Source organism: Coregonus lavaretus, assembly GCF_964263955.1.
Source record: "Coregonus lavaretus genome assembly, contig: HAP1_SCAFFOLD_275, whole genome shotgun sequence".
Classification (NCBI taxonomy): Eukaryota; Metazoa; Chordata; class Actinopteri; order Salmoniformes; family Salmonidae; genus Coregonus; species Coregonus lavaretus.
In genome coordinates, this window is record NW_028166965.1 from 295,152 (window position 1) to 320,471 (window position 25,320).

At 44.6% G+C, this 25,320-nt stretch overlaps 1 protein-coding gene across 2 annotated transcripts in view; it reads left to right on the top strand.

Annotated features, from left to right (window-relative positions):
- LOC311106291 (FERM domain-containing protein 5-like) overlaps positions 1–21,655 on the top strand; it is a gene marked incomplete at its 5' end in the record, with an annotated part of 117,074 nt that extends 95,419 nt beyond the window's left edge. Inside the window, 13 exons of one of the 2 annotated variants that reach the window (XM_084188424.1) lie at positions 1,750–1,854; positions 5,273–5,315; positions 5,478–5,556; positions 10,045–10,142; positions 10,698–10,821; positions 11,625–11,712; positions 12,536–12,624; positions 14,384–14,447; positions 15,150–15,241; positions 15,351–15,425; positions 15,546–15,614; positions 16,240–16,346; positions 21,000–21,655. In XM_084188424.1, the coding sequence (XP_084044550.1) occupies positions 1,750–1,854; positions 5,273–5,315; positions 5,478–5,556; positions 10,045–10,142; positions 10,698–10,821; positions 11,625–11,712; positions 12,536–12,624; positions 14,384–14,447; positions 15,150–15,241; positions 15,351–15,425; positions 15,546–15,614; positions 16,240–16,346; positions 21,000–21,601 (1,635 nt within the window). In that variant the 3' untranslated portion in view covers positions 21,602–21,655. The remainder of the gene's footprint in view (positions 1–1,749; positions 1,855–5,272; positions 5,316–5,477; positions 5,557–10,044; positions 10,143–10,697; positions 10,822–11,624; positions 11,713–12,535; positions 12,625–14,383; positions 14,448–15,149; positions 15,242–15,350; positions 15,426–15,545; positions 15,615–16,239; positions 16,347–20,999) is intronic. The other variant, XM_084188425.1, reaches the window with a different exon arrangement.
- Between the last annotated feature and the right edge of the window lie 3,665 nt (positions 21,656–25,320).

Sequence of the window (25,320 nt, forward strand, 5' to 3'; positions counted from 1 at the left end):
AGGTGGATACTGACTGCATCATCAGACAGGCTGGGGCTGAGGTGGATACTGACTGCATCATCAGACAGGCTGGGGCTGAGGTGGATACTGACTGCATCATCAGACAGGCTGAGGCTGAGGTGAATACTGACTGCATCATCAGACAGGCTGAGGTGGATACTGACTGCATCATCAGACAGGCTGAGGCTGAGGTGGAGTCTGACTGCATCATCAGACAGGCTGGGGCTGAGGTGGATACTGACTGCATCATCAGACAGGCTGGGGCTGAGGTGGATACTGACTGCATCATCAGACTGGCTGGGGCTGAGGTAGATACTGACTGCATCATCAGACAGGCTGAGGCTGAGGTGGATACTGACTGCATCATCTGACAGGCTGAGGCTGAGGTGGATACTGACTGCATCATCAGACAGGCTGGGGCTGAGGTGGATACTGACTGCATCATCAGACAGGCTGGGGCTGAGGTGGATACTGACTGCATCATCAGACAGGTTGAGGCTGAGGTGGATACTGACTGCATCATCAGACAGTCTGAGGTGGATACTGACTGCATCATCAGACAGGCTGAGGTGGATACTGACTGCATCATCAGACAGGCTGAGGCTGAGGTGGATACTGACTGCATCATCAGACTGGCTGGGGCTGAGGTGGATACTGACTGCATCATCAGACTGGCTGAGGCTGAGGTGGATACTGAGTGCATCATCAGACAGGCTGAGGCTGAGGTGGATACTGACTGCATCATCAGACAGGCTGAGGCTGAGGTGGATACTGAGTGCATCATCAGACAGGCTGGGGCTGAGGTGGATACTGACTGCATCATCAGACAGGCTGGGCCCAGTCACCCAGTAACCACCTATACCTGAGCAGGCAGCAAGCAGCAGAGCCCATTCCATTTCTCACTCTGTTGAAAAGTCTACTGAAGCAGGACCATTCCCATTTATCATGCGCTGCACTGCACTACAGGTTCCATTCCATTTATCATGCACTGCACTGCACTACAGGTTCCATTCCATTTATCATGCACTGCACTGCACTGCACTACAGGTTCCATTCCATTTATCATGCGCTGCACTGCACTACAGGTTCCATTCCATTTATCATGCGCTGCACTGCACTACAGGTTCCATTCCATTTATCATGCGCTGCACTGCACTACACTGTACTGCATAGCAGGGCCCATTCCATTTCCCACTCACGGCACTACACTGAAGGGCCCATTGAATTTCTCACTCTCTACATTTCCTTCTCACTCACTGTCTGCACCAGGTGATGTACATGGCTCCACTTCCACTCCATTTTCCACCTTATCTACCTCTCCGTACTTCTTCTCTCCATCATGTCTTTTCCTCTGCAGTAGAGATTTCAGCGAGACATCACAGATGGCTGTTTCTGCATATTAATATTTGATTCTCCTCAGATATGTCCCCAGGGTTGGTGAAATATTAACCATGTTCTGGTGTTATTGAAATCTAGTTTCTTTTGAGCCCAAAATCTTTTTACATGGTGTCTGTCCATGTTTCCATCCCTCTCCTCCTCAGCTATTTGTCAGTCACTGTCTATGGCGTTGCCTGGCTACCAACCACTGTCACCTCTACATTACTAACTAGTGTGTTTTTCACGGTCGTACAGCGAGATGCATTACCTGGTATCTCCTCTACCTGGTTGAGACCTCTGTCACCCCTACATTGGTGACAGTAGTTGTCTCTCCTCAGAGTTATTAATGTAGTGTTTTCTTATGTGTTACAGCGTGATGCAAAGGGCCAGTACCTGTTTGATCTCATCTGTCACCACCTTAACCTGCTGGAGAAGGACTACTTTGGCATCAGATATGTGGACCCAGACAAACAGAGGGTGGGTGGTGTCAACCGACAGGGAGGAGGGGTAACTCCCTCTCTCTCTCTGTTTGTCTGTCTATCTCTCTATCTCTCTCTTTCTGAATGTTTCTCTCTTAACTACCTCTCCCTTGCTGTCACTTTCACACTCTCTCTCCCTCCCTTCCGCCCTCTCAGCTCTCTCTTTCTCTTTCTTTCATTCTTTCTTTCTATCTCTCTTTCTCTCACTCTCTTTCCCCTGACATCACACATATACCACTGAGCAGGCTATTTCTACAGTTTCTCCCTCTCTTCTCTCTCCTCCTTTCATGTGTGCCTCCAGCAGAGTTAACTCTCTTTTCTGCACAGCCTGATGCACACACGCACACACACACACACACACACACACACACACACACACACACACACACACACACACACACACACACACACACACACACAGATCCTATTCCCAGAGAAACAATCGTCCCCTGCTGATCAGAATCAGTTCCTGTTCCTGTTCTGTCTCTATCTCAACACTTTCAGAGATGCTAGTGTTGTTGTTGTTTTGAGGAAAAAACATTTTGTGGGAGGGAGGGGGATTGACAGAGTGATCGCGAGATAGAGACAAAGAGAGACAGAGCGAGACAGATAGATGGTGGTGGGGTAGTGGAGAAAGGAGAGAAAAGTGGTAGCACATCCTTCAGCCCATAAACTAACCAGAAGAATACAGCTAGCTGCTATCAGACAGACAGATTGGACAGGATCTCTGATTGGAGCTGTGGGGTGTTTCTCACTGGGATTATTGAACTGGACCTTTCTTGGAAACACATATTCTCACACCATGATCTATGGGAAAAATGCTTTTGTCAGGTGTACTTTATGTGTAATAAATCATCATTCTAGTTACAGTACACATATCATTATATCAGTTTAAAAATGATTATCTATTCTAAACACGAGTGGCAGAATCCCATGGTTGAGGAGCTGATGCAATAATGTGAAATAATTGGTAGCTAGTCACTCTCCAGTCCAGACCCTATGGATGGATGCGCTTTACAGTAGCGGTGCGTGGGTAAAATCACTAGGGAAGCCAAGCCAGAAAAATAACCATATTACAACCTATGTGTTGTGATAATTGCGTTGTTTGCTCTATAACCTGTTAGTTCATATGCCTTGTGACCGTGATATATAGGCCTAAGGCCGAGACAATAAGAAGACACAGTGACAGAATAAATTCAACCACACCTTTGTTTCATCACAAAACCAGAGAGCAACATCTGTCCGGTGAAGTCCACAAAGCATATTGTATGTAACAAATGGTTACATGACCTACAGCATGGTCAAGCAAGTTAATGTTTCCGACATTTTCGGACTACTAAACAACTATTGATTTAGAACCAGGGAGAGACCGCAAGTCGCAAAGAAAGCAGGAGCTGCCTCCACTATTCCAGCACCATTTCAACTTCAACATCATCAAATCACCTCTGCTTAGTTTAATACAGTGACAACTAAAAGATACCAAACACAATTTAGTCCAATCAACATACGCTAAATTTGATGTGGCTGTCCATGGTTCTGATTTCTCTGTGTGTCTGTGTGTGTGTGTGTGTGTGTGTGTGTGTTTGTGTGTAATTAGAAAAAACATGTTGACTCACCCTACTTTTAGAGAAACGCCATCCTCCTCTCTCTCATGTTGACGAAACGTTCTATGACTCTGTCATACAGTGCACGCTTTTATTTTTTGTTGTCCTAGGCTACCTGGCTAAAACGCTTGCTCGCTAGCCAAACTTCCTTTAATGGGCAATGTTAGCTAGTTAACATTAGCCTTCTACATCTAGCTAAATATTGAACTTCCATCCTCTCAGGCCAGGGGCACAATGTATGCATTATGGTTGGATCAGAATCGCCATCATTGGCCAGTATGGAGAATGAAGTAAAACCACAACTCCAAATCCCTATCTCCATCCATGGCTAATTTAGGAAAGGGCCAATTTTAGCTAGCTAGCTAGCCACCGGAGGACAACAACACAAGATTTAACAATTCAAGTTGTTTCTGTCTATGACGTATTGCTCTCGTGATGTGATTGGAGTGAAGCCAAATCCAAACTGGATTCCCTTGACACTTTTTTTTGGTGTGCCAGGACCATTCACAGTTGAGCTCACGCAGTTTAGCTCAACGCTGATTGGCTATTATTTTATACTTTTTTATCAAGGGAGGCCAAATGCTCGCTGGCTTCCGTTGCATTCAACGCTACAGGTGGCAACAATGTCATACTATTTTTGACCAGACAGCATCAGATAGATGGCCTACACATACAGAGACAGAGGGGCACTGTTTCGCTCGCTCGGATGCTTTCTCCGGTGAGATACATTCTGCCTTGCGAATTGAAGGAAAATTATGAAACACTGAGAGACGAATAGTCAATTATTGTATGTTTTTTTTCTTATTTTCTTGGTCAATATTTTGGGGAAGCCTGGCTTCCCTTGGCATCCATGAATGCGCGCCACTGGTGCTTTCCTCAGTCAGAGTCAGAGGACTTAACCCAGCCTATATTCACTGGCAGTCTCTTCCATACACCTTACAGATTGGTAGGTAGTTAGAGCAGTGTTTCAGGGTTTGATAGACGGAATGTAGTGAGGGTATATGAGGCTATGACAGACACAACTCTGTCACAGTCTATCAGTGAAGCACTCAACCAAGCCCTCCTCTCTAGAGCAGAGCCTCGAGGCCAGGGGAGAGGCAGGTGAAGTCTGGGAGATATGACGAACATTGTCAACAAACTAGGCCAGTAACACTGCTGCAGTGTCACATCCTCCCCACTCATTTAATGGATTCCATTTTTCATTCAACCTTTATTCATACAGATTCATTGAGATAACATCTGTTCAACTCACCAGAGAGATTTTTTTTCTCTTCCTAATGGTTAGTGAGCTGACAGACAACAAGCATTTCTCTGAGTGTCCTTCCTCTAAAGCACAAAGCACTTTCCTTTCTTTCATCTCTATAAGAGTCACAGAGAGAGAGAGAGAGAGAGAGAGAGAGAGAGAGAGAGAGAGAGAGAGAGAGAGAGAGAGAGAGAGAGAGAGAGAGAGAGAGAGAGAGAGAGAGAGAGAGAGAGAGAGAGAGAGAGAGAGAGAGAGAGAGAGAGAGAGAGAGAGAGAGAGAGAGAGAGAGAGAGAGAGAGAGAGAGAGAGAGAGAGAGAGAGAGAGAGAGAGAGAGAGTAACACCAGGGAGGTAGAGAGAACACAGCGTTAGAATGCTCAGGGGAGTTCTGTTCTAGAATGCCCTCCAGCTCTAGACAACAAGTCAGAATGCAGAATGCACAACTACTGAGCAATCAGACCACGTAGTCTGTCACTAACGTCTAGAGTAGAGGCAGGAGGATAGCACCCAAGGATTTAGCGCCTAGAAAACACTGTTTTTGACTGATTTGATTTTGTATATGTCTTTCAGCACTGGTTGGGGTTTACGAAATGTATTGCCAAACAAATGAAATGTAAGTACATGAATGCATGAGCATGTATGACTATTGAAGTATGCGTGATGATATTCAGTTCCACATTTGATTGGTTGATTGAATCGTTGGCAGTTGCTACTAGTTAGGTCACTGGAACTACTAGAAAAAGCCTCTGTTCTAACATGTGATCTCTCCCCCCAGCCCAACCTCCATTCACCATGTGTTTACGTGTCAAGTTTTACCCTCCCGACCCGGCTGCCCTGAAAGAGGAAATCACAAGGTAAGAGACAAGAGACAGAGTCTGGCAGGCAGGATGGAGTGGGCTTATAATAGAGGAGACTAGGGTGCCAGCCATGCACTGCTTTCAACTCAACTCGGAGGGAGGGAGGGAGGGAGGGAGGGAGGGAGGGAGGGAGGGAGGGAGGGAGGGAGGGAAAGCGAGAGAGCAAGAGATAGGTGGTAGGGAAAGAGAGAGTGAAAGTGAGAAAGAGAGAGAGAGATGGGGGTGCTCTGCTACCTCTTTCTCCAGTCATGGAAAATGCAATTGCTGCATCACTGATTTCACTTCCCCACAGGAGATTACATTCGCCCATTCCCTCTGCCTGTCCTATCCTGCCAGGGTTCTCAGCTTGGCTGTGGTAGTATACTGAAGAGGTTTTATTTTCAGCATTAGATTGGAAGAATTGGTTTGGTCCAAATTACATTGGATTTTTCCTACAGTGGGCAATCACTCTCTTTCATCCGATTGAAACTTCTCATTTTGATGCTGAACTTTACACACATCTAGAATATCAGTGGTAGACTACAGGCATGTATGAGTGAGCACAAGCTGATTTTAGGGGTATCAAACACTACAGTGAATCATTTTGTAGGAGGATTTAGACCAGAGAACTCTTTCTTTAAGCTGCAATGTCAGGTCGCCCTGGCTGCACTATATGGTACTCTATCTCTGACAATCAAACTACTGTGTAGAGGAGGAGGAGGGAGGAAGGAGGAGGAGGGAGGAAGGAGGAGGGGGAGGAAGGAGGAGGAAAGAGGAGGAGGAGGGAGGGAGGGAGGGAGGAAGGAAGGAGGAGGAGGAGGAGGAGGAGGAGGAGGAAGAGGAAGGCAGAACGGCTGCCGGGTTCAGAGATCCCCTCTAAATCACATCTCACCCAGTTTGTGTCCAAATGGCATCCTATTCCCTATGTAGTGCACTACCTAAGACCAGAGCCTGGTCAAAAGTAGTGCACGTTATAGGGAATAGGGTGCCATTTGGGACGCAACCTCAGTCTAGTCATCATGCAATCTAGCCCCTTTCACATTCCACTGCTTCCCAGTGTCTCATAACCCCAGTCAGAGCTAGGGAGGGAGAGAACGCTTCCCAATCCTCCACCATCTGGTGATGCTGCAAGCAGCACCTTCTGTAAAGACTAGACACACACACACTCACATACACACACATACACACACATAAACAAACACATACTTATGACATTTTGCTGTATGATTAATAATGGTATTTATTGCGTTGCTGCTCTGAGAGAAGATAAGCCACTGGTGTGTGAAATTATTGCTGGGTAAAATATTCTGAAATGTGTGTTTTCTTGGGATGCAGTCTGAGGCAACTTGATCACATGAAACGTTCACATGAATTGCAAGAGCCTGAATAACAATCACATTCTCAACCAGAAGACAGAAGGAGGACTCTCCATGGACCACAGCTAAACAGATCTATAAACCCAAAACCACATCTCTTGTGTGCTGGCCAAGTAACTGTCTATCACAGAAGACTACAGCTAAACCAGTAGATCACGAGGGGCTAATTATAACTCAAATCATGACTAAATTACAGATGACATATGAAATCATAGAGATCAGAGCCAGGGTGAGAGATAATCTTCACATATCCACTCAGATCATGATAAGTGAAGTTCTATTTGAGGAGGAGGATGGTACTGCAGTGTAGGAGGTGAGGATGTGGTTAACAGAGCAGGTTCTGAATGAGACTAGACAGGGTTATGTATTAATGATGGGGAGATGGGAACTAAAAGCCTGGGGTGAGTCCAAAATGCCCCCCTATTCCCTATATAGTGGACTACTTTTGATCAGAGCCCTGGTCAAAAGTACTGCACTATTTAGGGGATAAGGTGCGATTTGGGACACAGACTGGTTTTCCATAGACTCATTAGCTAGAGGGTATATTATGTTGCACCAGGCGAAGTCAGCAGCACGCTGCAGTGAGGAGAAGATGTGAAGGCAGAGTATAGAGATGTGACTTATCTGACTTTATGTGTTCAGGTCTCAGGCAAGGTTAGGCTACTCATCACTTGAACAAGCTTGGGTCACAGAATTGCATCTCTATTGTATTACTTATTCATTTCATCTCCTAGTGGGACAAAGGGCCTATGTTGCATAGAGACACTATATTGCTTATGCTGCTAACCTGGTAAACCTGCTGAATGCTGATGCACCTGCACCAAAACATCCCTGACAATGGCTCTTTTCCTCTTATGTCTTAACACACCTGGACACACAGAGTTACCTGTAGACAGTTTTGTCTTTTGTGCCGTTTACTTTCCAGCAGGATTCTAACCTATTTGATATTGAATTGGGGAGGAAGCCTTCTCCACGTGAAGTTGTTTTGTCATCCTGTGTAGAACGACCCAGTACCCCCACGGGACTGTTTGTTTGGCTCAAACAAGTAGAAGTGGAAAGTTATTTAATCAACCTGCCTCATGTTGACAGATCTCTGAGGGAGAGAATTCTTCACTATCTCCTCAACCTGAGAGATAATAGGTTCCAATTAAGAGAAGGGCTAGATAAGGTGAAGTCCCCTCTGTGTTGGGCTGTGGAAGTGGCTGTGCTTCTGCTTTAGCTGGGATATGGAATGGTCTCCTGGGCCCTATAGGCTAGAGGCAGATAGGAGCAGACAGACTCAGAAAGAAGCACCATTATTCGCCTCAGGCCTTCCTTTACCAAACACTGTCTATCTCAAACACTCTCCTCTACAAACCCTCTCTAAACAACCAACAAACTAACAAAGAGTTAAGAGAAGAACATCATCTTGGAATTTAAGATCAGGGCTCTCTTGGGGCGTCTGTCCGACCCACTCATCCCTTTAAATGTACAGTGGGGAAAAAAAGGATTTAGTCAGCCACCAATTGTGCAAGTTCTCCCACTTAAAAAGATGAGAGAGGCCTGTAATTTTCATCATAGGTACACGTCAACTATGACAGACAAATTGAGATTTTTTTTTCCAGAAAATCACATTGTAGGATTTTTAATGAATTTATTTGCAAATTATGGTGGAAAATAAGTATTTGGTCACCTACAAACAAGCAAGATTTCTGGCTCTCACAGACCTGTAACTTCTTCTTTAAGAGGCTCCTCTGTCCTCCACTCGTTACCTGTATTAATGGCACCTGTTTGAACTTGTTATCAGTATAAAAGACACCTGTCCACAACCTCAAACAGTCACACTCCAAACTCCACTATGGCCAAGACCAAAGAGCTGTCAAAGGACACCAGAAACAAAATTGTAGACCTGCACCAGGCTGGGAAGACTGAATCTGCAATAGGTAAGCAGCTTGGTTTGAAGAAATCAACTGTGGGAGCAATTATAAGGAAATGGAAGACATACAAGACCACTGATAATCTCCCTCGATCTGGGGCTCCACGCAAGATCTCACCCCGTGGGGTCAAAATGATCACAAGAACGGTGAGCAAAAATCCCAGAACCACACGGGGGGACCTAGTGAATGACCTGCAGAGAGCTGGGACCAAAGTAACAAAGCCTACCATCAGTAACACACTACGCCGCCAGGGACTCAAATCCTGCAGTGCAGACGTGTCCCCCTGCTTAAGCCAGTACATGTCCAGGCCCGTCTGAAGTTTGCTAGAGTGCATTTGGATGATCCAGAAGAGTAAAAACTCAACTCGTCGTGTTTGGAGGACAAAGAATGCTGAGTTGCATCCAAAGAACACCATACCTACTGTGAAGCATGGGGGTGGAAGCATCATGCTTTGGGGCTGTTTTTCTGCAAATGGACCAGGACGACTGATCCGTGTAAAGGAAAGAACGAATGGGGCCATGTATCGTGAGATTTTGAGTGAAAACCTCCTTCCATCAGCAAGGGCATTGAAGATGAAACGTGACTGGGTCTTTCAGCATGACAATGATCCCAAACACGCCGCCCGGGCAACAAAGGAGTGGCTTCGTAAGAAGCATTTCAAGGTCCTGGAGTGGCCTAGCCAGTCTCCAGATCTCAACCCCATAGAAAATCTTTGGAGGGAGTTGAAAGTCTGTGTTGCCCAGCGACAGCCCCAAAACATCACTGATCTAGAGGAGATCTGCATGGAGGAATGGGCCAAAATACCAGCAACAGTGTGTGAAAACCTTGTGAAGACTTACAGAAAACGTTTGACCTGTGTCAGTGCAAACAAAGGGTATATAACAAAGTATTGACCAAATACTTGTTTTCCACCATAATTTGCAAATAAATTCATTAAAAATCCTACAATGTGATTTTCTGGATTTTATTTTCTCATTTTGTCTGTCATAGTTGACGTGTACCTATGATGAAAATTACAGGCCTCTCTCATCTTTTTAAGTGGGAGAACTTGCACAATTGGTGGCTGAATAAATACTTTTTTCCCCCACTGTAGCTACAAATGGAATGAAAGAAATGAGAGAAAGGAAACAAATCGTAATCGTTTAGGTTCAGTACATCTCTTTGCTTGTTTGGAGTGGACCAAAAAACACACTGTTTCTGATATTCCTTTGCAGATATCTAGTCTTCCTACAGATCAAGAGAGATCTGTACCATGGCCGTCTCCTGTGTAAGACGTCAGATGCTGCCATGTTGGCTGCCTACATACTACAAGGTAAACGGAATACAGCAACACATCATTCCTTTTGTACATTTATACCCCATGTATTTCTTGCCTAAAGGTGTTTGTTATAAGACTTAATGGAAAAATACCACTGTCACCTACTGTTGTACTTTTCATTGTGATGTGAGTGTGTGAGGTGAGGTAGTGTGGTGGAGGTATAGGTCTAGAGCTCCCACTGTAGCCTCCAGCCCTGTAGCAGCAGCCTCATTGGCATTCAGACAGCTGATTTAAGGCTCTCCTGCTCCCCTGCCACACAGAAACAAGGCCGCCATTGTCTGATTGTCTGAGCCTGGCTCTTACAGAATCTCAGGGCTGCATGAAAGAACAGCAGTAGAAGAGCCTGGTTAACCTATAGCAAAGATATAGAAGAGAAGCTCTGCTGGCATATACCATGACTATAATACATGTGGTTTATGACAGCCAGGTCACTATGCTTTATGTCATATTGGTTACATAGGTCTTCCCAGTAATGTATTTGTGTGTGTGTTGCAGACATCACAGGTAAAGTTGTGTCTGTTGTCTCCTGTGTTCTCACTACTCCCCCAGCTGAGGTTGGAGACTACGATCCTGGAAAGCATCCTGAGGGCTACAGCTCTAAGTTCCAGTTCTTCCCTAAACACTCAGAGAAGCTGGAGAGACGCATCTCTGACATCCACAAGACAGAACTGATGTAAGGTGACACATAGTTCACTCAGTCTCTGTCTATAGTCTCCATGCACACCTGATTCTGAACATAGACATCATCCATCCCACTAGCCTCCGGTTTTTTTCTCTCTCTCTCTCTCTCTCTCTCTCTCTCTCTCTCTCTCTCTCTCTCTCTCTCTCTCTCTCTCTCTCTCTCTCTCTCTCTCTCTCTCTCTCTCTCTCTCTCTTATAGTGCCATCATCAGCATGGTGATTGTGGGCCTAATTTGATGCAAGATTATTCTATCTCTCCTAGATAGAATATTACATCCATGATGAAAATAGATATTGTGATGAGATACATTATGCATGACCCTAGCTAAGCCATAGGTATGCAATTTCATATCCACATGATATGCTGAATATACTATATTTTCCTAGCTGCTATTTGTCCAACTGTTCCTGCTTATGGATAGTGGGTGAAGGGACCGCAGTGACCTTAAGAGTGTGTGTGTGTGTATTTCTCAGTACTGTAGTGCTGTGTCATTAGTTTGTGGCAACCTGGGACAACCCTGCCAGTCAGCTGAACATCACATCACCCTCAAGAGTCTCTCTCTCAGTACATGCAGTATCCATATATACAGCCTCTACTGTAGACCACCTTCAGGATCTTACCTCTGCTGCCCTCTAGTGTTGGTCTCGCTCATCTCTTCACTGAACTGAATGAAACAAAATTCACTTTCCAAATCATTAGCTCACCACTGGAACCTTTTTCATCCATCATCACACAGCCCACCCCCACAGTAATCTGATGAGTCCTGTAGACTGATGTTGTGTTCTCATGTCCCAGAGGACAGACTCCAGAGGAGTCAGAGCTGAACTTCCTGCAGAAGGCCCAGGAGCTGGAGACGTATGGTGTGGACCCTCACCCCTGCAAGGTACAAACGCCATAATAAGAGAAGGGTCCATTATAGCTCTGGACTGGCAGAGTCATTTCAGCTCTCTAATGATTCCAGGACAGTCTGAACCTCATTCAATACGATATGATTTCTTTGCTATTCCGTTTGTGAGGCCAGTTGTATATTGCATACAGATGTTGGATCTTAATTTGACCCCTTTCGTCGCAGGAGGAAAATAATCCTGCAGCAGGAGGATTTGAATATATGAAGAAATATTAAAATCGCCGCCAGGGGACAGCTGGAAGTGGTGTTTGTATACAATACAGTACCGTATCTACAGTGTATCTTATGTAGGCTACTTGCAGGCTACAGCGTGTCTCGTGTGAATTCTTATGTGGATTATAATAAATGGACACAGGCCACGATTGAACTACATTTTAACAGTTGATTCGTAACCTTAGGATACACTTGACACTTGTATTTCGTAGCCTAGTGGAGACCAATATCTATCTTGTGTTATTAAGCTATATGAAACGATGGTTGTTGATGTGTATGGCTGCATTTCAGATACATTTTTGTACATTTGAATGTTGCAGTAATAGGGCCTAGGCCTAGAGTTTGAGCGAGAGAGAGAGAAAATGATTTTGATAGCAAGTCCTGATCCCAATGACTCGACTGACCCTGCATGGAGAGAAAGAAAAACGCTATTTTTCAGGGACTCACAAGGCTCATTTGAAATTCCTGATGCAGCAGGAAAATTCTCTGTGACAAAAGACTGATCAAGTTAAGATCCGACATCTGTACAACAACATACACACAATACAATACAGTGTATTCAATACTAGTGTTGTGTCTGTGTCAGGATGTGTCAGGGAACCCTGCCTTCCTAGCCTTCACTCCGTTTGGCTTCACTGTCCTGCAGGGGAACAGGAGAGTCCATTTCCTCAAGTGGTGAGTAATAATATGGTTAGCATAGTAATAACTTTTGTCAAGCCTTCATTGTTTCCCAGCCAGAAATAGTTGCATAAAATGTAAGAGATGTACGTGTGAAGTAAACTCAGCAAAAAAAGAAACGTCCCCTTTTCAGGACCATGTCTTTCAAAGATAATTCATAAAAATCTAAATAACTTCACAGATCTTCATTGTAAAGGGTTTAAACAGTGTTTCCCATGCTTGTTCAATGAACCATAAACAATTAATGAACATGCACCTGTGGAACGGTTGTTAAGACACTAACAGCTTACAGATGGTAGACAATTAAGGTCACAGTTATGAAAACTTAGGACACTAAAGAGGCCTTTCTACTGACTCTGAAAAACACCAAAAGAAAGATGCCTAGGGTCCCTGCTCATTTGCGTGAACGTACCTTAGGCATGCTGCAAGGAGGCATGAGGACTGCAGATGTGGCCAGGGCAATAAATTGCAATGTCCGTACTGTGAGACGCCTAAGACAGCGCTACAGGGAGACAGGACGGACAGCTGATCGTCCTCGCAGTGGCAGACCACGTGTAACAACACCTGCACAGGATCGGTACATCCGAACATCACACCTGCGGGACAGGTACAGGATGGCAACAACAACTGCCCGAGTTACACCAGGAACGCACAATCCCTCCATCAGTGCTCAGACTGTCCGCAATAGGCTGAGAGAGGCTGGACTGAGGGCTTGTAGGCCTGTTGTAAGGCAGGTCCTCACCGGCAACAACGTTGCCTATGGGCACAAACCCACCGTCGCTGGACCAGACAGGACTGGCAAAAAGTGCACTTCACTGACGAGTCTTGGTTTTGTCTCACCAGGGGTGATGGTCGGATTTGCGTGTATCGTCGAAGGAATGAGCGTTACACCGAGGCCTGTACTCTGGAGTGGGATTGATTTGGAGGTGGAGGGTCCGTCATGGTCTGGGGCGGTGTGTCACAGCATCATCGGACTGAGCTTGTTGTCATTGCAGGCAATCTCAACGCTGTGCGTTACAGGGAAGACATCCTCCTCCCTCATGTGGTACCCTTCCTGCAGGCTCATCCTGACATGACCCTCCAGCATGACAATGCCACCAGCCATACTGCTTGTTCTGTGCGTGATTTCCTGCAAGACAGGAATGTCAGTGTTCTGCCATGGCAAGCGAAGAGCCCGGATCTCAATCCCATTGAGCTAGGGCCATTCCCCCCAGAAATGTCTGGGAACTTGCAGGTGCCTTGGTGGAAGAGTGGGGTAAGAACTGGCAAATCTGGTGCAGTCCATGAGTAGGAGATGCACTGCAGTACTTAATGCAGCTGGTGGCCACACCAGATACTAACTGTTATTTTTGATTTTGACCCCCCCCCTTTGTTCAGGGACACATTATTCTATTTCTGTTAGTCACATGTATGTGGAACTTGTTCAGTTTATGTCTCAGTTGTTGAATCTTGTTATGTTGATACAAATATTTACACATGTTAAGTTTGCTAAACGCAGTTGACAGTGAGAGGACATTTCTTTTTTTGCTGAGTTTAGTTGCATAAAACTTGCGACGTTTGGCTTGCTTGTCGTTAGCTTTTGTTCTATTTAACTTGGCAGTCTAGAATCCCACAGTCACAGACCTAAACCCATTTGTCCCTCCTCCTGACTGTAAAACAGAGCTGTTCTAATCTGCCAGTTGGTCACAATGAATATTTCACCGCTTCTCACTGTTCTGTTCGGTTCTGACTGGTCTTGTTTTGTCTTGGTGGGTAGGGACGAGGTGACAAAGCTGAAGTTTGAGGCAAAGACATTCCATATATATGCAAATCAGAAAGAGGTGGGTTCCATGACATGCATTATTAAAATGGGTTCCTTTCTGCTCTGGAATTTATGTAGATAAACCTGTTTTATGCATTGGAAATGGCCTCTGGGGAGAAGATGTAATTTACCCGTAATAGAGAAGTTATTGACTTAACTGGACATAAGATGTGGGTCCATTACTGCTTTTGATAGATGAATGTGTACTCATTGTGGTCTCGTTCATAGAAATAGAATGAATAGAAATGGTGTCTCCATTCAAGTCAATGATGGCATAATGGGTAGACTGGCAGCCATTTTGAGTGTACCCATGCCAGGAAGTAAAAGCAGGAAGTGTACCCTTCAATCTGTGCTGTGATTTGTTGAGTCAACTCAACTGGCATTACAAAAATGTAATTACATTGCATGAGCCACATCAGTTAGCATAATTTGAATGAACATTCTGCATTACCATGGCAATCCAGCATCAGTTGATAGAACATTCAAAAATTATTGCATCACAATACCAGGCAGCCATTGCAAGTGTACCAATGAGTTTACCAGTCAAATGCCAGAGTTAAACCTTCCAAGCACATTCTATTCATTCTATTTCTATGGTTTTGCTAGCCAAGTCAGAAGATGTGAAATACAAGAAATTGAGACTGTACTCATTGTGTATGTGCATACTCTCTGTCATACTCAGATGTGCATACTCATACCTACATGTGCATACTCACTGCAGGACAAGAAGATCATCTTGACGTATTTTGCACCTACACCTGAGGCCTGTAAACACCTGTGGAAGTGTGGAGTTGAGAATCAGGCTTTCTACAAGTGAGTTACATTGACCATCAGTCATTTAATCAATTAATCAATCAATATATGATACAATGTAGGTGCTATTATTACATTGCTAAATCTCTTTGTCTCTGATCACCCACAGGTTGGAAAAGTCCAGCCAGGTCAGAACGGTGTCCAGCAGTAATCTGTTCTTCAAAGGAAGTAGATTCAGATACAGGTAAATATATGTACTGGCTATAAGTAAAGGTCAATACAAATGTTTTGAAGATCCTTCAGTTCAGTTTTTGGTGATAATGCACAGCTGAGTGTTATGTTTTGTCTCTGTGTTGTCTCTCAGTGGCAGGGTTGCTAAAGAAGTGATGGAGCAAAGTGCCAAAATAAAACGTGAACCTCCAGAGATTCACAGGTGAGCCTTGGTGCTTTTGATGTCTGAGTTACACCATGGAAGTTAGTTTGATGTCTGAGTTACACCATGTCTGCGTTTAGACAGGCAGCCCAATTCTGATTTTCTTTCCACTCATTGGTTTTTTGACCAGTCACATCAGATCTTTTCACATCAGATCTTTTTCAGAGCTGATCTGAATGGTCAAAAGACAAATTATTGGAAAAAAAGATCAGAATTGGGCTGCCCATGGCATTTAGTTTGAGCATGTTGCTTACAACTCTAGCCCACATACTGAATATACACTATATGTTACCTGACTGTGAGTCCCTTTGGATAAAAGTGTCAGCTAAATGACCTCCACTATATATCATCCTACGCTCTTAGAACAAAAGGTGCTATCTAGAACCTAAAAGGGTTCTTCGGCTGTCCCCATAGATAACCTTTTGAATAACTATTTTTGGTAGAACCCTTTTGGTTCCAGGTAGAACCCTTTTCGGTTTCATGTAGAACCCTTTCCACAGAGGGTTCTACCTTTAACCAAAAATGGTTCTACCTGGAATCAAAAAGGGTTCTCCTATGGGGCCAGCTGAATAAACTTTTTTCAAAGAGCGTATGCCTGTAACCCCAGAATGTAACGTGTCCACAGGGCTGGTCTGGTGCCCAGTAGGAGCTGTCCGTCCATCACCCACGGCCCGAGGCTGACCAGTGTCCCCCGACAAAGACGGAGAGCTGTACACATCTCCATCATGGAGGGTAAAACACACACTGGCCCCTCTCCACACACATCAGTTACAATAATTTACTGTACACATAGATAATAGCACACATCTGGCCAGTTTGCCAGACCCAGATAAAGCCTACTCCTGGATTGAAAGGTTTGCTCAATGAATAATCTCCATTGAAAGTGCATTTTAGTCCAGGAGTAAACTGGTCCCATATTGCATCTAGCAGAGCTACTTTAAACCCTACATTTTCTTTAGAAGTGCCTTACAAAGCAGCTGCCATAAGATTTAAACATTTCTTTGGTCTATACTGCTATGGTACTTCACTGCTTTAAAAGACATAGGTTTCTGAGGTCTGTATTGCCATGTTCCTCCAAAGGGAATATGGTTGGTTGTGCGTCATTGTTGAATGCAGAGTTCTGTTAGATGATGTAAATAGTCTAGGATCATTTCAGAAAGCTGATTGGAGGATGTCCTCCGTGCTCTGTGTCTGAATGGATTATAGCCTTGTAGTGCCTCTATTCTGGGGGATTTTAACACACACACACACACACACTGACGCACAAAGCTTGTTTTGAGCAGTAACCTGAGTACCTTTGCTATGAGAGCAGAGCAACAGTTGTGTGTGTCATTCAGGCTTATCCATAATCCACACACACAAACACACACACACACCAAAGGCTGCACCAATCATCTATTCTCCTTTGTCATTCTTGCAATCCTCTCAGGAGTTGCTGTGACTCAGGTATTATTGTGGCAGGAGAATGTCACCTTGCTGTTTGTAAAGAGCATTCAGTCCCTTTGACAGTATAAACAGGAACTTGAAGTAGCAACTTCCCTACAAGATGTCTGTTGCATTGTATTGTACAATGACAGGTCCTGATATTGCACCCCTCCAACCCTGTCCAAACCCCTCCTGTTCTTCATTGGTATCTACAGTGGTAATAATATCCAGACTAAAAATAGCCCCCCTGTCAGGGCTTCTCCATGTATGTCACTATGGAGCACAGGGGTAGAAGGGTAGTAGTGTTCGGGGGTGGGGGGTAGGATAACCACACTACAAGTAGGCCACATTCCTACTCCCAGCCTGCCTGGCTGGCTGTCATAGAGACAGAGTGGTGTAGTGTAGCCAGCCAGCCAGCCAGCCATCGCCAGTCACAAGGACAAGGGATAGGTGACAACAGCAGACAGGGGACAAGGGACAACAGTAGAGCAGACAGGGTGGTAGGACGGTGGTAGGGCAGGTGTATGACGGTGGTAGGACGTAATAGGGCAGTTGTATGACCATAGTAACTTGGACGCCGGTACAGTCAGCTTATTCGCTCCTTCATCAGCCACCATGGTGAAATGCCTGATCCGGATCGAGACCAAGGTGAATGTGCATCTGTACATGATCAACCACTGCTACCGTGATGTGAAGGTCCGCATCCTCCAGCTTGGGCCCAGACTCATGGGCAAGGTTTTGGGGGCCATGCCCATCTTCCCTGCCCTGCCCAGGGCACCCTCAGCCCCCAGGTCTGGGTCCGCAGAGGCCTCCAGGGCTTCGTCCAGGCTGGGCGTACCACCTCCTGGTTATGGCTCCAGTAGGCCAGGCAGCTCCTCTAAAGGTAAAGGACCTCATCATCATGGCACAGGATTCAGAATCCCTTACTAAACCATCCAGGGTTACACTTACACATCTTAAAGAGCAAGTACCTCATCATGGCACACGATTCCTCCATCCAGTGTTACATCTTAGTAACATTGCTTTGAAACAGCTTTGGAAGCCATGACCCTGGAGAGAGGGAGTCTGGGGTAACACAAGAAGCCTTCGAGGAACCTCTTCCTTCTCAGATTCCCTGTTTTCGTTAGAGATGGAACGATGGCATGCGGCTAGACGGAAGTATTTGGTTTGGGTCTGGTGTTGTGCGAAATGTTGTCTCAAGTAAATGTTATGGCAGACGGCTTTGATTCTGAGTTGATGATTGATTTGGTTTAAGGGGATGTTTATGTTTGTAATCTTGTAGAGTGACATCAGTGGCTGCATTGCATGTCTGTTGTGTATGTAAAGCAGTGTGGTGGAGCATTTGGTGAGGATTGGTTGGGGTAATCATGGGTTGCATGTTCGTCACAATATTTTTTTGAATGTTCATTTTGGACTGATGCCCACCTGAGCATTCTACTCAATGCATCGTCAATGAGCGCTGATGAAGATTTCATCAAAAGTGCATTACAGTGGCTTAGAAATACAAATCCATTCAAAATTTGGCAAATCATTTGTAATCATTTTGATGTCGCCAGATTGTCTTTAGATGCAGTATAACGTTAGCTAGTTAGCTAAGTTTGAGGGGAGGACACCGGATTTTAGCTAGCTACCGTTAGCATTGCTTGCTATTTTTGACTAACTTTGCTAGCTAATGACAACATTGCCATGTCTAAAGTAAATTGATGATGCTGGAAAAGTTGTTTCATACTAAACATTTGACTACTTTAGCAAGGTCATCGTATTTCCAGGGACTATAGTGTAATTTACACTAAACAGTCAATCAATCAATCAATCAAATGTATTTATAAAGTCCTTTTTACATCAGCAGATGTCACAAAGTGCTATACACACCAGCCTAAAACACCAAACAGCAAGCAATGCAGATGTAGAAGCACGGTGGCTAGGAAAAACTCCCTAGAAAGGTAGAAACCTAGAAAGGAACCAGGCTCTGAAGGGTTGCCAGTCCTCTTCTGGCTGTGCTGGGTGGAGATTATAACAGTACATGGCCATTAAGGCCAGATTTTTCTCCAAGATGTTCAAACGTTCATAGATGACCAGCAGGGTCAAATAATAATCACAGGGGTTATAGAGGTTGCAACAGGTCAGTACATCAGGAGTAAATGTCACTTGGCTTTTCATAGCCGGGCATTTAGAGGTTGAAATAGCAGGTGCGGTAGAGGAGACACTGTGCGGTAGAGGAGACACTGTGGCCCCATCCGACGATGCCCCCGGACAGGGCCAACCAGGCAGGATATAACCCCACCCACTTTGCAAAAGCACAGCCCCCACACCACCAGAGGGATAAACAGACCACCAATCTACTGCCCTGAGACAAGGCTGAGTATAGCCCACGAAGATCTCCTCCACTGCACGAGCCCGAAGGGGCGACAAACCGGACAGGAAGATCACGTCAGTGACTCAACCCACTCAAGTGACGCACCCCTCCTAGGGACGGCATGGAAAGCACCAGTAAGCCAGTGACTCAGCCCCAGTAATAGGGTCAGAGGCAGAGAATCCCAATGGAGAGACGGGAACCGGCCAGGCAGAGACAACAAGGGCGGTTTGTCGCTCCAGTACCTTTCCGTTCACCTTCGCACCCCTGGGCCAGACTACACTCAATCTTACTGAAGAGATGAGTCTTCAGTAAAGACTTAAAGGTTGAGACCGAGTCTGCGTCTCTCACATGGATAGGCAGACCATTCCATAAAAATTGAGCTCTATAGGTGTCACGCCCTGGCTCTGGGGACTCTTATATGTTGAGCCAGGGTGTTAGTTTCTATGTGTAGTGTCTATGTTTTGTTTTCTATGTGTTCTTTTCTAGATCGTGTATTTCTGTGTTGGCCGGGGTGGTTCCCAATCGGAGGCAGCTGTGTCTTGTTGTCTCTGATTGGGAACCATACTTAGGCAGCCTGTTTTGCACTTGTCGTTTGTGGGATCTTGTTCCGTGTAGGTTTGTGTTGTATGACCGAGGACTTCACGTTTCGTTTTGTTGTAGTGTGCAAAGTACGCATTAAAAGATGTACGCATATCACGCTGCGCCTTGGTCCACTGATTACGACGATCGTGACAATAGGAGAAAGCCCTGCCTCCAGCTGTTTGCTTAGAAATTCTAGGGACAATAAGGAGGCCTTGTGACTGTAGCGTATGTGTAGGTATGTACGGCAGGACCAAATCGGAGAGATAGGTAGGAGCAAGCCCATGTAATGCTTTGTAGGTTAGCAGTAAAACCTTGAAATCAGCCCTAGCCTTAACAGGAAGCCAGTGTAGAGAGGCTAGCACTGGAGTAATATGATTTTTTTTTTAATGATCATAGTCGTTAGCCTCCGTCCAGAATGACTGGGCTTTATCACGACTTTAGGGCACCACTATAGCGCCGCCAATAAAGGGCGGCTTGAGAACGTTCATAACAATGGCATGACGCAACCGAGTGATGGAGGTGCAACCTATGAATATTTAGGTCAGAGGGGCCTACTGTATTAGAACACCTTTGTTCCTCTGTGTTAGACTTGATCAACGGCACATATTATATTTAGCAGGACAAGGTAGTATCTACAGCCTACAGTTAATGTGTGTGAGAGTGAAACCTATGATCCTCCATGAGCACTCTCAGATTCTCCCCCTGGATCGTTTTAAAGGCAGGCTGAGCACTCTATTTTCACATTAACAGTCTGGGCTACAGAGTAGATCCTGCCTCTCATCCCAAAATTCTCCTGACTCAGGGATTGACATGAATAACTAGATCTGAACTCAGAACATTGAACTGAGAGACACAATATCTCTCTGCCCCAGTTCCTATGTGTGTAGTTATGTTCCATTGCACACTGCTATGTGTTATGTGGATTCACTACTTGTGTAATAGGAGTTGTTGCTCATTGCTCATCAGTTTCACAGCTGAGTTGGATGATTCTTCTACTCCCTCTCGCCCTCTCTCACTTTCAGGCCTGGAGTCCCTACGAGACTCCGCCCACTCCACACCCGTGCGTTCCGTCTCCCACGGCGACTCCTTCATGCCGCGACACCGTCACCACACAACAGACGCCGGCGAGGGCGGGTCATCCCAGCGGGTAATCTCTGACGAGGCCTACTGCCCCTCGGACAGCGTGCTGCCCACCCCCACAGCCGAACACAGCCACAGCCTGGAGCTATCCGTGGCGCGCCACCCCAATGGAGCCTCCTGCAGCATCGAAGAGGAGAAGGAGTCAGAGGCCGGGACTCCTGAGGGACAGGTGGCTGAGTTCGGCCCCGACGGCAGGGTGCTTCGGCTGGGTCGGACCAGGAAGTCTCTCCCTAACAACGAGGTGCAGGAGCTGCATAAGTTCATCCTGAGTGTGTTGCGTATGTTCCTGGTGACCATGGGACTGCTTTTCGCCCTGCTCTCCCTCCTCATCATGCTGACTGAGTCAGACCTGGACATCGCCTTCCTCCGGGACATACGCAAGACGCCCGAGTTCCAGCAGTTCCACTTTGAGTATTTCTGCCCTCTCAGACGGTGGGTCGCCTGCAAGTTCCGCTGGATGGGAGGCTTCCTTATAAACAAGTGAGAAGGACTGAGGGATGGAGGGAGAGAAAGAGGAGTGAATGAAAAAGAGGCCTCCTCTGAGAGGACATAAGCGAGGGAGGATAGGAGAAAATAAGGGAAGGCGATAGACAGGGAGGACTGCTCCATCTGAATGTGAATTAACCGTCAAGCTTCTCCCACAAGTCACTTCCTGTTACAAGCCAAGGACCGCCCCCTTCGCTGACCCTCTTCCTTTTTCTAACCATCAGACTGAACAGAGGACATTTTCTGAGCTCATGTTTTACTTTGGAAATTCAGGTCATTTCAAGGTACTTTATTTTTTACCAAGAGACGAGTCAACAGAGTTCTAAAACGACATAAAACGAGACATCTGAGGTCTGTTATAGACCTGGGAGGAAACACATATTATTAAACCAACAGAACAACAACAGTTGCCTTTATTTTATATTACTTCATATGAACATCAATTGTAAGAGAGGGGAAAAAAACTATATAATAATAAGATGGATATTAATATATTAGATGGACATTGATATAAAAACAGAGGTGTGAAGTGTTGTGTTGTGTATTGTCCAATGAGTTGGAGCTGAGAAAGGACGTGAGAGAGATGAAAAATCAGACAGACCATGCCTTTTACTCATTTGGGGTCAACATCTAAAACATCCATGATAATCATTCTAATGCTGCTGAAACGTTCATTTGGGCTGCTATTGGAGGAGAAACACTTCTACTGGCAGGAGTACTGAAGTCTGGAGTCTGAAAGAGATAAAGATATGATATTGAATAGAAGATGTAAAAAGGTACGTTTTTGAATGTACATATACACTGAGTATACCAAACATTAGGAACACCTTCCAAATATTGAGTTGCACCCCCCCCCCCCCCCCCCACACACACACACACCCCCTCCTTCCCCCCTTCTTTTGCACTCAAAACAGTCTCAATTCGTCGGGGCATGGACTCTACAAGGTGTCGAAAGCGTTCCACAGGGATGCTGGCCCATGTTGACGCCAATGCTTCCCACAGTTGTGTCAAGTTGGCTGGATGTCCTTTGGGTGGTAGACCATTCTTGATACACATGGGAAACTGTTGAGTGTGAAAAACCCAGTAGCGTTGCAGTTCTTGACACAAACCGGTGCACCTGGCACCTACTACCATACCCTGTTCAAAGGCACTTAAATATTTTGTCTTGCCCATTCACCCTCTGAATGGCACACATACACAATCCATGTCTCAATTGTCTACACTGATTGAAGTGGATTTAACAAGTGACATCAATAAGGGAAGCTTTCACCTGGTGAGTCTGTCACAGGTGTTCTTAATGTTTTGAACACTCAGTGTACTATACTGTGTAATGACTGTGGGTGTCCTAAACTTGATTTATAGTTTGTTGATTGACCATCATAAAAAATTGACATGGAACAACCAAGAGACAGTCATACATCAAAACTAAATTATAAACTAAATTAATTGAATTGTTGTATTTTCTGATTTCAAATGGCATCAGATAGAATACTGTTACCAATTATTTGAATCAATGTATAAAAACTAGCAATCATGAGTTTTTTAAAGGAACTTTTACAAAAGATCAATCAAACTAATAACAACTTCTTTGTTGTTATTATGTGACCTGGAAAGTACAGTAAGGGGTAGAACACTGGTCAACCTCTTGAAAACACTGACTAGATGTGCAATACTATAATGATGAAAACTAGGAGAATTTTAAGGTTGGACATTTAGTACATTTGAGACATTTTAGTTTATTAAATGTGCACTCAAATAAATAATTCTGGTTATTTTCCAAAGGTATAAGAAGATGAAAAGGCCTGCTATGAACATGCCTAGGTGAAAAATACCTTTCAACTTGTAGTTGTGCTAATGCATTGGGTTATTTTCAAATGTTGAATATATTGAAGTCCTGCTGAATTATTTTGTACAAAGTAGAGTCTCCTTATATTGAGAGGTTTCCTTGTATAACCTATTTTAACTGAATTAATGTTCTTTTTTATCATTGAATATGATACTTTTTTAGCGCTGTAATTCAGATGAGGACTAGAATTCAAAGAAATACGCAAGGTAGATAGAGATTCAGGGACGGTTTCCTGGACCCATATTAAGCCTACACCTGATCTATGGCATCCTTAATGGTAAACCTCCATTCAAAGTGCTTTGTAGTCTAGGAATAGGTTTAAACTGGGCCAAGGAACGTTTTTGTCAGGTTTACCTCCAACTCCACCCAAGGGAGCGTTATACCCTCTCATTTTCACACTGTCTTTACATGTCTACCAAAGATACCTCTCTGCAGCCGCAGTGGTACTTCACACGAGAGCTCGAGTTCCTGATGAGGGTTTGGGAGAGGGTTGACTAGTGAAGAGCTGCAGAACAGGACAATGATAATCACCACAAGCTTCTATTATATTGTCCTTAGCTGGCACTCGTTCTGTTGGCTTAGAATAAACAAGTTGAGAGAGGGAATAGCATTGATTTAGGGTTGAACAATTCTGGGAAAATGTCCCCAAAAATCCCAGTTGGAAGATTCCTGGAAATGGGAGGGAATAATCAGAAAGTCCGGAATCCTCGTACCAGGATTTCTGGAAAATCTGGGCATTTTGGGAAAGTGACCAGAAATGTTGCAACCCTACATAGACTCAAGATAAAAGCATCTTTCTACATCATCATTGTGGATATAAATCAGAATGATCTGTTGGTTTGGTTTTGCATCAGTACAATCCTATCAGACATATGTATTTAGTTTTAATGTTATAATCCCTCAAATAATATAGATTTATGGATTAATGTGGTCTGCTCTGCAGCAATATTAGGATAATGACAAGTGGTTGGTCCCTGATTGGTGTATTAAAGTGAATGATTTTGTTTGAAATTGTGGAAGGCCAGTCAAGGCAGAAGTCGTTTAACATTTTGATTTTTATACCTCAAATTGCAACTTTGAATTTCAGTTCAATGTGTATGACAAACAATACAACCTTATTTGAGCAATAATGAAAATGTTTGAAAATAACTAAATGTTTAAATTAATGTGGGCAGCTACAGACAGAAAAAGTAACTGATGTTTTTCAGTTTGTTTTTGTGTTCTCCCATGTCTTTCCATATAGGATCAAGTGACATGTTTTTCATGATTAGCCTACCTACCGTTATACTGGTGAACCTAGCTTCTTAATGCATGGGATGAGGTGATGATGAGAAGATGGTGTTGCAGTGACATGCAGCTCAGTGTTGATTGCAATGGGTGCGTTCCAGGTCTTTGCTGCACATCTCAAAAGATCGCAATAAATCAATTGCAATATAAAAATAAAAATAAAAATCCTAGCAATATCATATCAGTGTGGTTCCGGAGATGTGCAAACATGTCTCCAGGGGTCGTATTCACTAGAAACCAAACTGAAGAAAACAAACAAACAGGGAGGGACTACCTTAACTGAATTTTCTTTGCAAGACGTTTTGCTACGGTGTGAATACTAGCGACCCAGCTGGTAAAATCTGGCAATCTGAGCAGTGTGACTGCTATGAAGACGACCTGGAACGTCCCCAATGACTCCAGTGTTTGGAACACCCAGAAAGCCTCTGCAATGTCCTTCTGTTAGCTCCCTTACGGTCTCATGGCCATGCATATGGATCAGTCTCTGTAAGCATGTCTTCTGCATTTCTGTTGTTACTCCCAATCAAGACTGAATATTTTTATCACAGAATGAAGACTGGTGTATTCGATGATTAATTTATCAA